Raw genomic sequence first — 15,556 nt, 5'->3', positions numbered from 1 at the left:
TGATATGGCAGGAAATATTCCATTTCTCACTGGTTACCTATTCTTGTCAGGAGGTCAATTCTGGCAACTTTCAAATGTAGGCTGAAATTCTTCTGGAAAACTGTGGTGGCTTTTTTGTTTTAAGTGTTTTTTTTTTTAATCTATTTTATTGAAGTATAGTTGATTTACAATGTTGTGTTAATTTCTGCCATACAGTAAAGTGATTCCGTTATACACATATATACATTCTTTTTCATATTCTTTTCCACTATGGTTTATCACAGGATATTGAATATAGTTCCCTGTGCTCTACAGTAGGACCGTGCTGTTCATCCATTCTATATATTATAGTTTGCATCTGCTAATCTCAAATTTCCGATCCATCCCTCACACACACACTGCCTCCCCCGGCTCCTTGGCAACTGCAAGTCTGTTCTGTATGTCTGTGAGTCTGTTTCTGTTTCGTAGATAAGTTCATTTGTGTCATATTTTAAATTCCATGTATAAGTGATATCATATGGTATCACTTTCTCTTTCTGACTTACTTCACTTAGTATGATCATCTCTAGTTGCATCCATGTTGCTGCTAATGGCAATATTTCATTCTTTTTTATGGCTGAGTAGTTTTCCATTATATATATGTACCACATCTTCTTTATCCACTCATCCATTGATAGACATTTAGGTTGCTTCCATGTCTTGGCTGTTGTAAACAGTGCTGCTATGAACATTGGTGTGCACGTATCTTTTCGAATGATAGTTTTCTCCGGATATATGCCCAGGAGTGGCGTTGCAGGATCATACTATTTTTAGTTTTTTGAGGAACCTCCATACTGTGGAAAGCTGTGGTTTTTAAAGGGAATGATATGGGACTTCGCTGGTGGTCCAGTGGTTAAGACTCCGAGCTTCCACTGCAGGGGGCCCAGGTTCAATCCCTAGTCGGGGAACTAAGATCCTACATGCCATGCGGCCAAAAAAAAAAAAAAGGTAATGATGTGATGGAGAATACTTGGTGAGTTTTAGCTGCTGTTTCTCCCTGTAGACTGTTCTTCCTAGAACTAGGTAGGCTGGTCATGCCCATAAGCGACTCATCTCCTAGAATTTCTTTAAGCAGAGCCCCAGAAGAGATGGGGACTGGGTTCTCCCACCTCCACCCTCTGGCATCTCAGGGGACAGCTAGTTGCAGAGGAACATTACCCAGAGTAGCTGAGATTAGGTCCTAGTCACGTACCCTCAGTCCTAGCAGATGTCCACACTGGCCACATCTTCTGGTCTCTTTTTTTTCTCTGTTTCACCAGCAACCAGTATAGGACCTGCACAAATTAGGTGCTTAGGGGGTGTTTCCTGAATGAGTGTATGCATGAGTATCTCTCTTTCTCTTTAGTTCTCCCCTTGATAGTTGTTGGGGGTGATGCAAGTAAATCTAGAAAACATTTAATAATTCTTTTTATTTGAATATAGTGTATCATCCATTATTGACATTATTTAATTTCTAGGCCAGTGGCTCTCAAAGTTTTTGGCCTCAGGACTTCCTTGCACTCTTAAAAATTACTGGGGACCTCAAACAGCCTTTGTTTATATAACTTGTAGATTGGATTCTACTCTGCCACCTCCTTTTGACATTAAAACTGAGATATTTTAAAAATAGTTACATATTAACTCATTAAAAAAATAAAACTATTGCATGTAAACATAAATAACAATTTTACGAAAAATAAACATACTTTTGAAAACACAAAAAATTTTGGTTGGAAGAGAGTGGTATTGTTTTACATTTTTGCAAATCTCTTTACTGTTTGGCTTAAACAGAAGACAGTTGGAGTCTCATATCTGCTTCTGCATTCAATCTATTGCAGTATGTTGTTTGGGTTATAGTATAAGAAGAAAATCAGGCCTCACACAGAGACACAGTTGGAAAAAGGAGTAGCGGAAAAAGGAGTATCTCACAGACTCCCTGAAAGGTCTCAGGAATCCCCAGCAGTCCTGAGATCACACTTTGAGAACTACTGGTCAGGTCATCAGCTGTATTGTCTCATTTAGTGTCACTGTCTCCCACATTTCATTCTTACTACAGAATAACCTCATGACCCTGGCACACTGATTTAGAGAAGTGTCACAGTGAAATTATTTAATAGCAATCCGGCAAGCTAGGAAGGTTATATAGCCTTTTAGAATAACTAAGGCTCTTTTTCAAGAAGCTTTATTACTGGTGTAAATTATTCTCTCTCTCTCTCTCTTTTTTTTTTTTGGCCACACCTCGTGGCTTGCAGGATCTCAGTTCCCTGACCAGGGATTGAACCCGGGACACAGCAGTGAAAGCCCGAATCCTAACCACTAGGTCACCAGGGAACCCCCTCATTATTTCCAAATACACACTCTTAGTATTTATTTTATTATGGCAGAATATATTTACATAGCATACAACATTTACATAACATAATAATAAATTTATTAAATAAATTTGTTATTATTATTTAGTACATAGACAACATTATGCAACCATCACCACTGTCTAGTTCCAGAACATTTTCATTGCCCCAAGGCAACTTTGTGCCTATTAAGTAGCCACTCTCCATTACCCCATCCCGTGGCAACCACTAATCTGCTCTCTGTCTCTATAGACTTGCTGATTATGGATATTGCATAGAGATGGATTCGTACAATATGTGGCGTTTTGTGACTGGCTTCTATTGCTTAGTATTATGTTTTCAAGGTTCATCATGTTATACTATGTATCAGTACCTCATTCCTTTTTTTTTTTTTTTTTTTCCCACTGGGCCACGCAGCTTGCAGGATCTTAGTTCCCCTACCAGGGATTGAACCTGGGCCCTTGGCAGTGAAAGCGCAGAGTCCTAACCACTGGACTGCCGGGAATTCCCAGTACTTCATTCCTGTTCATGGCTGAATAATATTCATTGTAGGTATCAACCTCATTTTGTTTATTCATTTATCTGTTGATGGATATTTGGGTTGTTTTCACCTTTTGGCTATTGTGAACCGTGCTGCTCTGAACATACACGTATAAATTTTGGTTCCAACACCTGTTTTCAATTCGTTGGGCTATATCCCCGGGAGTAGAATTGTTGGATCACATAATAATTCTATGTTTGACTTACTGGGGAACATCTTAATATTTTCAAAATTAGTTTTGTTTTTGCTTTTCTTTATCTGCTAATGCTGTATTGGAGGATGCATTCCCAGGGCCATAAGAGTGAGGCAGAAAAAGGAGGAAAGCAAATACCTACAGTTTGTCTTTTTCAAAAAAAGGATTTTTACATAACCATACTACCTACCGTTATTGTGCCTAACACAGTTAACAGTGTGTATTCTTCTTTTTACTAAACAGGGAACATGACTTCCAGCAGCCACGTGGGATGCTATTCAGGTGCCATCTGAAACGAGCTCTTCCCCAGAAGGTCTCATGCAAGTTCTGTGCAGTGATGGGGAAACTGCAGAGCAAACTCAAATACAGCACTTATAAATACAGGTACAGCAGCCCTCCCTTGAGTGGGATCCCAAGTTTTACGCTGCATTACAATTCTCCCCTAAAGAAAGAGAAGGCCCAGAGCCATCACTGATGACCTTCCCTGAACAGTCAGTTTGGTCTGTTTCCTTTTGGATAAGAAACATCTTAGTAGATAGTGTCTGCAGCCACAGAGAGAGGGGCCCTACATCTTTGGGAATCATCTCTAGAGTGAGCAAGGACTCTGGGCTTCTTCCTTTATCAGATTCCAGTCATTCACTCATTCTGAGCATTTACAGAGTTAATAATACCATTTCTGGTGATGTCAGCGTGTCTCCTTTCTCTACTCCTTTTCTATCTTTCTCCTCAGCCTGGCCTGAATTCCTACCATAACCCACACTCTTCTTCCCCTTGCTCCACTGTGCACCCTATACCATTGGGCCCCTCATTTTCCATCCTCTCTTTAGCAGGCCCGATGGATTTAGAGACGAGAGAATTCAAACTAAAGCTTTTCAAGAGTATAGCCCAGCTCACGTGGATACCGTCTCTGTTGTTGCTGCTCTGAACTCAGACCTCTGTGTCTCCGGAGGAAAAGATAAGGTGGGGTGTGCAGTGCTTCCCAGGGAACCAGCTTATTGCAGAGAAGGGAACGGAAGGGAACCCTGCATTTCTAGCAGCAACGTTAAGTAGTGTTAAAAATATGGGCTTTAGAGTTAGAAAGACTGGGTTTAAATTCCTGCTCTGCAACTTAGTATTACTTTGGGCAAGTCTTTTAATTTTCTTGAGCTTCAGTCTCCTTATCTATTAAATGGGGATAGTAACGCCAACTGCACAGGACCGCTGTGAGGACTGAATGGTAAGATGCTTGGTACTCTGCCAGACCACCCACGTGATTTTTATAAATGACAAGTATCATTATTCCAGCCTGTCCATTTGTAACCTACCTGCAGACACAGGAGTTATATCAGCAAAAGGAAACTTCTAGTCTCTTTTATGCCTCTCTTCTGCCAAAATGTCTACTTTGGTGTGCATCGTGATTCCTCCCATTGTCACTTTAAATCTCTTTGCTTTCTCTCCCTCGTATTTGGATCTATTGTAGCACTCAGATCTAGGCTCTTGCTGGCAAAAATGTTGATTATTTTGTAATAAATAATGCCTCTAATTTTCAGTAGCCACTTAGAATCTTCAAATTCCATTTTCATACTGTATTTCCTTGATTCTAAGATGCACATTTCTACATTTTAACACCTCTGAAATCAGGATGCATCTAAAAATTGATGATATCACCATTTAATTAGCAGCATTTTGTCTTAACATCTATATCATCTTAGACGTATGAAATTTTATATATATGATCCTCACCTGTGAGGGGTAGATAGAGGAAGGATTATCCTCTGTTTTGCAGATTAAGAAACTGGGATTTAATTAGGTCAAGTGCTAACACGCTCCTTATTCCCTAGCAATGAACTACAGAGACTGGGCCAGAGAATGCTCTGAAATCCTGTTTAGGGGGAGAAATACAATAAAATAGTAAAGTATGTACCTGGAAAAGGATGGAAGGAAATTTTAACTGTGATTCTCTCTGGCAGATGGGATATGGATGAGATATTTTGAAATTAAAAAAAAAGGATCTGTTTCACAACAATGTGACTATACTTTTAACACTACTGAACTGTACACCTAAAAATGATTCAGATGGTAAATTTGAAAAAAAAGAAAAAGTATAATACAGTTTTAGGGGAAAAAATCTAATCCCATGTAGATTTTCCTTCAGGATCTACAACCAGAAGAACCTCAAACTAAATCAGTTCCCCCAGGGGAGTGTCATCCCAAACCCATCAGTAAGGTTCAGAGGAGTGGCCCAGTGGCTTGGGGAGAGACAGAAGAACTCAAAGTAGGGGGGCATAAGGACCGAGCAACAATAAAACCTTGATAGAGAGGGAGAAATTAGGTAGAGAATGAGGTAAATGCTTGTTGTTTCAGTTCAACTAAAATATTCTAATGACTCTGCAGACAGTTGTGACCTATAACTGGAGAACTGGAAATGTGGTGAAAAGGTTGAAAGGACATGAGCGTGAAATCACAAAGGTAATTGTCATATGATTACTATCATGGAGGGAATTTGGAATTGAATAAAGGAATGTCTAATAGCTCTAGGTAGTAAGAGTGATTGAATATTCAGTGTTAAGGAAAAATGCTGGGGCTTCATTTGACGGTGTGAAGCCCTACTCCAGGAAAAGCAAAGCAAACCATTCGCCTAGCTATTGTTACAGGTATAGCCGACTAAATTTTTGTTTCATTATTAAGCCCTTCATAGCCCGAGTGGGAAATAGAGAAGGCTGAGATTAACTCTCCCTGACCTATCCTAGCCTAACAGGGTCTTGTATTGAAGGCTTACTGAGTGTTTACTATAGCTAGGGAAATGACAGACTCTCCATGCTCAGGAACCTTTTAGCCTAGCTGGGGAAATGTTTAAAAAGCCAACAACAGTTAAATAAAAATTAATTTGTTAAAGAGCATTACATAGTAGACTGAGCTTCCAGTGAAAATGGTAATGTCAATTTATATAACTCGCCTCTCTGAAGTCCACCTAAATGAACTAAGAATTCAGATGCAAACTCCATCATAATGAAACTAGGCATCAGCGACAATCACATAGCACAGAATATACTTACCTACCAGGTACGGTGCATTTGGAACCAGCCTGAGAAAGAACTCCAGGCTCTAGCACTCTTATCTCCAGCTCTTTTTCCCATTTTCAAGTCCAATGAAACAAACACACTGGAGCTTTTTTTTCTTGAGCAGATAGCTTGTATTCACAAATCAGGCCAGTTCTTCAGTGCCTCTCGCGACAAGATGGTCATGATGTGGGACTTGCAAGGCTCCTCACAACCAAGGCAGCAGTTCTCCGGCCACAGCATGGTGGTCACTGGATTGGCTGTGAGTCCAGGTAAGGTAAAGCTAGCTGATCTCTTCCCAACACCGTTGTACTTTCTGAAAAGCCCTGTTCCAGGCCTATCTCATGGACCATCTTCTTGCCACTGTTTCCAAAGACACATCACAGCTATGCACTGGCTCTCGTGACAACACCCTCCTTCTGTGGGATGTGGGGACCGGACAGTGTGCGGAGAGAGCATCAGTCTCCAGGAACCTGGTATGAACTCAAACTTGGTACAGAGCAGGGCAGCAGGAGGGAGCATGGGGTGAGGAAGGGCCTGGGAAAGAGATCAGGAGACACATGACCAGGCACTAGAGGATTGGGTCCTAATTACTGCTCACCCCCCAACTCTCTGTTAGACCCCGGCCTCTCAGGGTTATCGGATTAGATGATCTCTTAAGTTCTTCCACCCCAGAGAACAACTCCACTAGTTTATATTGGAGTTTTAAATGGTGTCCTCACTTATTCCTTCAAAACATAGTTATTCCATATCTTCTGTGGGCCAGATACTGTGCCAGAAGCAGGGTTAGTGACCCAGGGCACAGTCCCTGGGCTCCAGGAGCTCACAGTTTATGCTTATTGTGTGTTCTGTATACGTAACGTTATGCAGAGAAATAAGCATGACCTTTTGCTGTATGTGTAATTTGCTCTGCTTCTGAAGACCAGTGTTTTCTGTAGCAAACTGGTATATCAACTTCACAGCCTTTGGGGTCAGTCATACCTGGATTCAAATCATGGATTCCTTACTTTTTAGGTGTGCTACCCCAAGAAACTTACTTAGAGTCTCAGTGTCTTCATTTATACAATGGGGAGAATTATATCACCTGACGTGGTAATGTCCTTTAGTGGTTGTCAAATGTCAGTCATAGTCATCTTTTCGAGTTTTGAAGACAACTGCCCATGGAAACATGTGCTTGCCCTGTGCCCCTCCATATTTGTGCAGGTTTCTGGAAGAAAAGAAAATCGTGTTACCCTGGGTTGTTCTGAAAACTGTTTCATGTCTGTCCAGCAGGGGCTGCAGGGATAAAGCAAAACAAGAACACTCTTCCTGAACCCTGTGAGGCCTCAAGCTAGGGTTTCGTTGATCTCACTTTAGAACAGGGGCTGCTCTCCTTAGGTGCCACCCAGCCAGCGGTGTTTGGGTTTCAGGCACTCTAAGCGTGCCTGCATGCATTTTGGGGCTCACGACTGGCCCAGCTGCTTCCATTGCTGCTGATAACCTAGGAACTGCAGGTCGAGCATGACTGGTGGGAATCTGCAAAACATAAAATCCCTCTAAGTCAGATGTGCTAGGTTCGGCATCTTTGAGAAGTGATGGCAGGGATGCGATTTAGCGAGATTTACAGGAATTACAGCAGAGGAATGACATGGTATGGAGAAGTTTTTTAATTTTTGCCTCTTCCAGGTCACTCACCTGTGCTGGGTCCCCAGAGAACCGTATATACTCCAGACCTCTGAAGATAAAACCATCAGGTGGGCTTACTAAGCAGCAAGAAAGTGTTTCTGGTGAAGGTTTGTGGCTCCCATGCTTACATAACCCGTTCCTACTCTGCTTCTCCACAGTGCTTCTCCTTCCACCCCTCTGCCCCTCACCAGTGCTGGGGTCTCTCTGATTGGCCCCATGGATCATGTGGTTAGAGGTTGAGTGGCAGGAGGTCATCTTGTTCTGGCCGGTTTCCAAGCAGCCGATTCTGCCAGCCCCCACTGTGGAGACGTGTTCAGAGTAACCTCAGAGTCAGTCACTCACTCGTCCCGCCCCTCAAGTGGCCCTTGCTTGGCTCCATATGTTCTCAATCACTCAGCCCTCTGGTGAAGCCCTCCCTGTGGAAGTAGGGTCAGAATCACCATCAGGCAAGTCAGGTGAAGTAAACCCTTCTTAGACTAGAAAGCATGACCAGAAGCTTTGGATCTCAGAAGAGATTCTACTTAGAAAATGGGAGGAAGGAGATAAAGAGGTAAAAATGAGACAAGAGGCAAAACAAAACAGTCCCAAGTAGACCCCATGGCTCAGGTTGGCCAAGACCTATAAATCTTCTGTATCTGATTCTGGAATGATGACTGCTCCTCTCCATCACGGTAAGTATCTTTAAAAATTTTTTGTAAATCGCAGACACAGAAATATTCTCTTGTCTGTTGAAAGTAGTATCCCAAAGGACCAAATTAACAAATTAACTTGTACAATTAAGATACTTGGTCTAAATTCCTGTTAATTAGATCTCAAAATAGAAAGAACTCAGATGTCATTCAGTTTGGTTATTTCCTGCCAGCTTTGGAGTCTCTGAGATTGATCTGGTTCACGTTGCCGTTTTTAGGTAAATCACGGCGTTCCATTCTGACTGGCCAAGGCGGCAAAGAGCCAAGACTTTGCCGTTAACAGGCTATTACAGGTGCCTTTCAGCACATTAATATAAACCCATTCCCTGCTGTAATTTCTTTCAGATTATGGGACAGTCGGGGGCTGCAGGTAGCTCATGTATTTCCCGCAAGGCAGCACATCCAGACCTACTGCGAGGTCAGTGAGGATGGACACAAGTGTATCTCCTGCAGCAGCGGCTTTGGAGGCGAAGGCTGTGAAGCCACGGTGAGAGACTGCAAGGTCCAGGTGTTTGGTTGCTGATGAGAAATGACTTCCTCTGGCTTCCTGCCTGTACTGGGCTACACAGGCAGGCTCTACTAATGTCTCAGGCCTATTCCAAGTGCATACTGTCAGTGATCCTTTGCATTCCAGACACTTCTTTCAAGAAACCACCATTGCCTAAGCTCTCTGCATTGGTCGCAGAAAAGAGGAATGTGATGAAAGTTAAGATAGGAAGGCATTAAATACAGAACCAGCCTATTAATGTCCCTACTCCCAACAGAGCTTAGAAAGGGGAGGGACTGTTTGAAGAACCAGGTGTGTTCCCACTGTACATGTGGTCACAGTAAAGGAGTTCAAGCTCTTCGGGAAGTTTGGAGCTCTAGTGTTGGTTGAAGGCCCATCCCATCCCTAACCCATATACCTTTCCTTGCAGTTAATTTTGGGATAGATTGCCTAGGCTCCTCCAAAGTACCTTGGATTTCTTTCTTTCTTTCTTTCTTTCTTTTTTTTTTTGGTTGTACCACACAGCTTGCAGGATCTTAGTTCCCCGACCAGGGATCAAATCCGTGCCCTCAGCAGTGAAAGCACAGAGTCCTAACCACTAGACCGCCAGGGAGTTCCCAGTACCTTGTATTTCTAATTGTGAGATATCAGTTTAAAGGCTTATCTATAATCCAAATAGGACAATTACAGTTCCCATTTTATTGGACACTTACTATGTGCAAGGCACTGGGCTGAGCACATTATAGTGCATTATCTCATTTAATCCTTAAAACAACCTTGTGAGTTAGGTATTATTATAGTTCCCATTTTACAGATGAGGAAATAGAGGCATGGCAAGTTGAAATCTCTTGTACAAGACCACACTAGTAAATGGTAGGTTGAGGTGTTGAATCCCAGGCTATTCATGTAGCATCTCTTCTCCAAGCTAAGCATTTCCAGCTCTTATAACTGTTCCTTGGATGACATGGTGTCCAGTGATTTCATTATTTTTTGGGCACAATTCCATCTGCTCTTGTCTGTGAGCATTATTCTCCAGGTGTGGTCTGATTTGTATCAACAAGAGTGGGCTGGCAGGACTATCGTCTCCCTTGTTATAGAATCTAGTCTTCTTATACCAAGATTCAGTGTCTAGGCATTACATCGGAAGGTCTGCACCTGTATTTACTTATGAGAAGGTGCTCCTAACTATGGGGCCCCACAGGACCCACAGATGCCAAGAGGCTGTTATAAGGCAGCTCTTGAGCTGTCATAGAAGAGCCCCATTCTGTCCCATCGTGCTACAGGACTTGGAGCTTTCACTAACCATGATGATAATAATGAAGGCAACAACCCTCTGGCACATCCTTAACCTGGGTTGTTTGAGGCATAGTTGTTGCTGAAATAGTCACCGCATGGCTGGATGCTTGGGTGTGTGGATGGGATGGATGAAGATAAGGGTGTCTATGAGGAGGTAAGTGGAGGGAATAGGTGCATCATGAGACGCCGGGGAGAGGATTTCAGTGAATGAAGCATGTCTAAAGCTGGGGAAACATGTACGTGTGAGCCAGCCTCTGTCATTACTTTGCAGTTGTGGGACCTAAGGCAGACGCGGAACAGAATCTGTGAGTACAAGGGGCACTTCCAGACTGTAGCATCCTGTGTCTTTCTACCAAGAGCATTAGCCTTGATGCCTGTGATTGCTACCTCATCGCATGACTGCAAGGTGAAGATCTGGAACCAAGACAGTGGAGGTAAGGAGCCTGCTGTTAATGCTTCTCAAAGATACGTGAAGTCCTACAGGCTTCCTTAAAACTCTTTCTTCCATAGCTCAACATATACAAAGCCACCCATGTCCTGCCACTGTCCAGTCCCATAGTGGTTAAGAGATGACACCAAGAGGCCAGAATCTTTGTCCAGTCTCTGCTAGGAGCTGTCACCATGTAACCCCTGGTATCTTGTTGTACAGATTCATTCCTGAGAGCTCAAATGTATTTTGATTCTTTTATTCTTTCCACCTGAAGTTCCTCATCTGGTTTTAACTTGTGATGCTCAAAATGTCTGGAAAAGAGAACAAGAATTGCCATTTTAAAATTCATCCTCGAGGACTAAAATGAGACCCTTAGCTCAGAGGGCATGAAGTGGGGTAAGGATAGTCTCAGAAAGACTCTGCCCTCTCTTGACTCTGCAGCCAAGGTTTGGGATCGCAGTAAGGTAGTGACACTTCAAAGCACCAGAGAAAAAGATGTTTAGGGAACAAGCTGCCCAGAGTCCTCCATGCAGTGGTGCGCCGGAACCAGCTTCCTACTGGCTGATTGTTAAATATTCAGGAATATTTAATACGGTCGTGGTGGGAGTATTTACACCATGAAAACTGGCAAATGCTATGAATGAAGGTAGTATTTTTTTTCCTTCCAAAAAGCCAGTTTACCAGCACCCCACTGCCTCAGTGCTATTCTGTCCTGGACACTGGCTTCTGCCAGACACAGGGATAACATTAATTTAGAGAACCTCAAGCCAGATCCCTTTGACAGTCATCTCCCGGAAACTCAGCTCCCATCAGGGGAGGATAGGGTCGCTCCCTCAGAGAAGAGGTATGGGATCACGTCTAGTGGCTCACAAGCCAGGTGTGGGATCACGTCTAGTGGCTCACAGTGAGCGCAGCCTGGCTGCACCCTCCCGTGGAGTTGTGGGAGGAGGGGCAGAGCAGCTGTTCTAGATGCAGGAATCAAAAACCAGAGCCAGGGAGAACCAGGTGTGCAAGCACTGCCCTGCCTGCCAGGCGTGCAAGTGTAGCTCTTAGAAGAGCAGAGCCTGCAAGATGCAAATGGAGGAGACTGGGTCAGCTGGCAGCCTCAGGCCGCCCTTCAGCTCCCCCATCATCCTTTGTCCTGAAGGGAGCTAGACCCCAGGGAGCCAGCAGCTGAGGGTCAGTGTTCTTATCTGTTTTCTCTGCGCTGACCCATGCTTTGTTCTCTGGGCAGGTGTCTGAGGGTAGCATTTTCACATGGCCTTGCAGTGAGGCTCCAGTTGTCCGACGTACTTCCAGGTGGCGTACGTCTTGTTGGGTCCACGTGCCATTCTCTAGACTTGACGTCGTGGGGTCGACTTCCCCGCTGGTGCACGTTCCTCTGAGGCACACAGTGCCTCTCTCTTCTGGGTTAGATGCGCATAGCACGTGCTTTATTTCTGGGGGTTTCTTACAAAGACACTGCCTTTCATGACATGTACACTCTTGGCCTAACGTGCTGGTTCCCCCTTCCTTCCCAGCCTGCCTTTTCACCTTGTCTCTGGATGGATCAGGACCTTTGACTTCCCTGGCTGTGGCTGACACCGTCTCCTTATTGTGTGCAAGTTTCAGCAGAGGAATTCGCTTACTCAGGGTGGACCATAGCCGAGGGCTGGAACTGCAGGAAGTGGCAGGATTCTGAGGCCAAGACACCTTCACTGGACAATAGCAAACTGTGGCCCCTCCTTACTCAGTGTGACTTTGTGTTTTTGCATGTTCTCTTGGGGGGAGGGCCATGTGGAATGGTGTTCTTTGCTTAGGCTCCCTTGGAAGGTATGTCAGTGTTAGAAGCCAATTTAAGTCTAGTGGTTCAAAATCAGGTGCAGAGATTAGAAATATGGACTCAACCGTAAGGTTCTCAAACGAAGTTAAATCCAAATGCAATTTTTAGAGAGCTTTGGGGACTGCTCTTCAAAAAAAAGTTTATGGGCCTCTTGCTTTCTGAGATGGCCCACACTCTGTCCGTGGAGTGTGTTTCTCCCAAGGCTGTCTCGCCTTTTGAGACAGACCGCATTCTGTCTATGGAATGTGTATCTCTCTCTAAAAAAATGTTTATGGCTTGGAATGATGACCTGTAGGTATAAGAGTGATAGGCCTCTGTCTGTGAGAGTCAGAACACAGGTCTGAGTCTATTGAACTGACCTTTTCCATGTCTCCACGAAAGAAGAAAATGCAGCAAAGAGAGAAACTCTGTTTTGGTTGCCTCGCAATTATCTAGATGGGAAAGAATAGTGCAGCTCCATGGAGGAAATGGATTGTAGACATGAGATTAAGCTCTAATCACAGCCCCTCAGCAATGTGAAGAATCAATGTTAGGGCAAGAAAGCAAAAGCCTTGGCTTCTACTCGGCGTAGTCGCAGAGGGGAGGTGGCAAATCCCTAGACCGGTGCTAGGGCTGCACAAACACGTGTGAAGAGGCCGGCCACCGCAGCGCCTCGCCCACGGTTAGACGAGTTATCAAACCCGTTCTGTGGATACGAAAATGGAGAGATGAAGCCTAAAAAAATTGCATTTGTATATTTTAACATTTTTACTTAGTTTTATATAACTCTTTATGGGGAATGGCCAGAATAAGGCAAAGGGAATCTCTGCAACAACAATGGAACATATAGAAAAAAGCAGAAAGATGGATTCAACTGTGCCAGCCACTGAGCCCCCCTCGGTGAGGAGGGGCAGGATGCTCGGCTCTGTCTGTGTGGCCCCCAGGAGCTCAGTCCCCAGCCTGGTGCTCACAAACCTACTTTCCTCCAGGAAAGTCACTCCTGCCGTCAGGCAGGTCCATACCTAAGGCAGCTGAGGCCTGGAGAGTCCCTTTCTGATGAGTCCCAAAGAAAGATTTAGCATTCGTCCTCTCTGGCCCCTACCTGTCCCTGATACCAGTGGCTGACAGCCATCTTCCTTGTCCCCTCCTGCTCCTCTTTGGGGCCACCTCCCCCACGCTGCCTCCAGTCACGAGGCAGGAGAATCTTAAGCTCGTGCAAAGCGTCAGACCTGAATTGGACTCTCCATCTCCCCATGTAGCTGGCTGATCTTGGGAAAGTTATAAAACCTGTTTCCGCACTTATAATATGGAGCTTCATAATCAGACGTTTTTTACGGGGCTGTTCCAAAGATTCAACTGTGTTAAATGTCAGGCAAGCTAGTGGGTGCTTACAAATGGCAGCCACAACTCCTTAGCACCCACTCTGTCCAGACTAAACACTCACACAACACACTTACCACTCCTTCACCCGTTCTCCTTAGATGGTATTTTCTAAACCTTTAGCCACTGTTCAGCTTCCCTGTGATTCCCTAAGTTATGGATCTTTGAGCTCTGAAAGGACAAAGTGGGTGGTGGGAGAGGAAGCTGCCTCGTTGAGCACCTACAGGTGGCTGAATACATGTATCCTCACGGCAGTTGTGTTATTCTCATGTCACAGATGAGGAAGCTGAGGCCCAGGGACATCCAGTCCTCTGCCCGAGGTTACACGCGTGGGGAAGAAGGGGAGAACTGAGATCTGGGCCTGGGTCTGCCTGACTTTCCTCCTCACCCCTTTGCCTCTGCATGATGTCACAAAGTTCATTTTAGAAATTTGTAGGCCATGACATTGTGTATTTTCTGGACCAGTTATTAACTTTTTGGCTTCAAGGAGATCCTCCTGGCCAGGTGCCTGGGAGCAGTAGACAGGTGTCTCGGGGAAAGTCCTAGCAAATCCTGAACTATTAGTGCTACAGGTTAGCCTTTCTTCTAGAAGGAAGACAGAAAATCCAAGGGAGTGGTTGGGAGGGGTCCCAGGAAAGGGGAACAGCGGGAACATATGTGAGAAAATAGAAGGGCTCTGATGAAGTAGCCCAGTTCTATTACCAATAAAATTGTTTCCCAGGCTTCCCTGGTGGCACAGTGGTTAAGAATCTGCCTGCCAACGCAGGGGACACGGGTTCGAGCCCTGGTCCGGGAAGATCCCACATGCCGTGGAGCAACTAAGCCCATGCGCCACAACTACTGAAGCCCACGCGCCTAGAGCCCGAGCTCCGCAACAGAGAAGCCACCACAATGAGAAGCCCGTGCAGTACAATGAAGAGTAGCCCCCGCGCGCCACAACTGGAGAAAGCCTGCGTGCAGCAACAAAGACCCAACGCAGCCAAAGGTAAATAAAAATAAATAAATAAATGTTTCCCTACACTCTACACATGCTTGATATAAAAATTCCTTATCTGTGCATTTTAAGTAGAAAATAGATTTATAAATCCAAATGTATTATAGGATTTTTCAGTCTTATATGCTCTAATCAGGTACTCTCAGCACCTAAGATACGGGCTGCTAAAATGCATTCATTTGTGCATTGAACACTTCATTTTAGACGCTATTCCTCTAAAACCATATAAAGGAATTTTCCAAAGACACTTGACTTTTTCTTTTTTTTTTTCCTTTTTTGGCCACGGTGCGTGGCGTGCAGGATCTTAGTCCCCCTACCAGGGATCGAACCCACGTTCCCTGCAGTGGAAGCGTGGAGTCTTTATCACTGGACCACCAGGGAAGTCCAAGTTCTTTCTAGGAAAGTATATAAACCCTTGGAATCTGGCCAATTAAATTAAAAAAAATTATATATTTACTTATATAAGTTGAAAATATTTATATATTTAAGGAAAAATGCATGGTGATTATTAATGACCTTTTATTTTTTGGTGGCTTACACTATAAGAGGACATTTATTTTTACTAAGAGGTTAAAAAAAACCTGGAAAAGAGTGATTATTTTCTTTAAAATAGCTACCAGCAAGTACTGTGATGCAGTGAATATCGTCGGTATCCCCAAGTATCAGACAAGTCCCCATTATCACTATCTTCCTG

General features: G+C 44.1%; 1 protein-coding gene across 1 annotated transcript; it reads left to right on the top strand.

Moving 5' to 3' along the window:
- Nucleotides 1-2,764: 2,764 nt before the first annotated feature.
- On the top strand, nucleotides 2,765-14,938 carry WDR31 (WD repeat domain 31). The gene is made up of 10 exons (XM_022578987.2): nucleotides 2,765-2,896; nucleotides 3,326-3,466; nucleotides 3,910-4,042; nucleotides 5,456-5,530; nucleotides 6,248-6,392; nucleotides 6,496-6,596; nucleotides 7,786-7,853; nucleotides 8,820-8,961; nucleotides 10,529-10,691; nucleotides 12,208-14,938. The coding sequence occupies exons 2-10, from the start codon at nucleotides 3,354-3,356 to the stop codon at nucleotides 12,366-12,368; spliced, it is 1,101 nt and encodes a 366-aa protein (XP_022434695.2). The 5' UTR covers nucleotides 2,765-2,896; nucleotides 3,326-3,353; the 3' UTR covers nucleotides 12,369-14,938.
- Nucleotides 14,939-15,556: the final 618 nt, after the last annotated feature.

Source organism: Delphinapterus leucas, chromosome 6 (genome assembly GCF_059928025.1).
Source record: "Delphinapterus leucas isolate spDelLeu-1000000601 "Yukka" chromosome 6, BTC_Dleu_Yukka2, whole genome shotgun sequence".
Lineage (NCBI taxonomy): Eukaryota > Metazoa > Chordata > Mammalia > Artiodactyla > Monodontidae > Delphinapterus > Delphinapterus leucas.
Note: the sequence above shows the minus strand (reverse complement) of the source record. Positions and strands in the feature narration are given on the sequence as shown.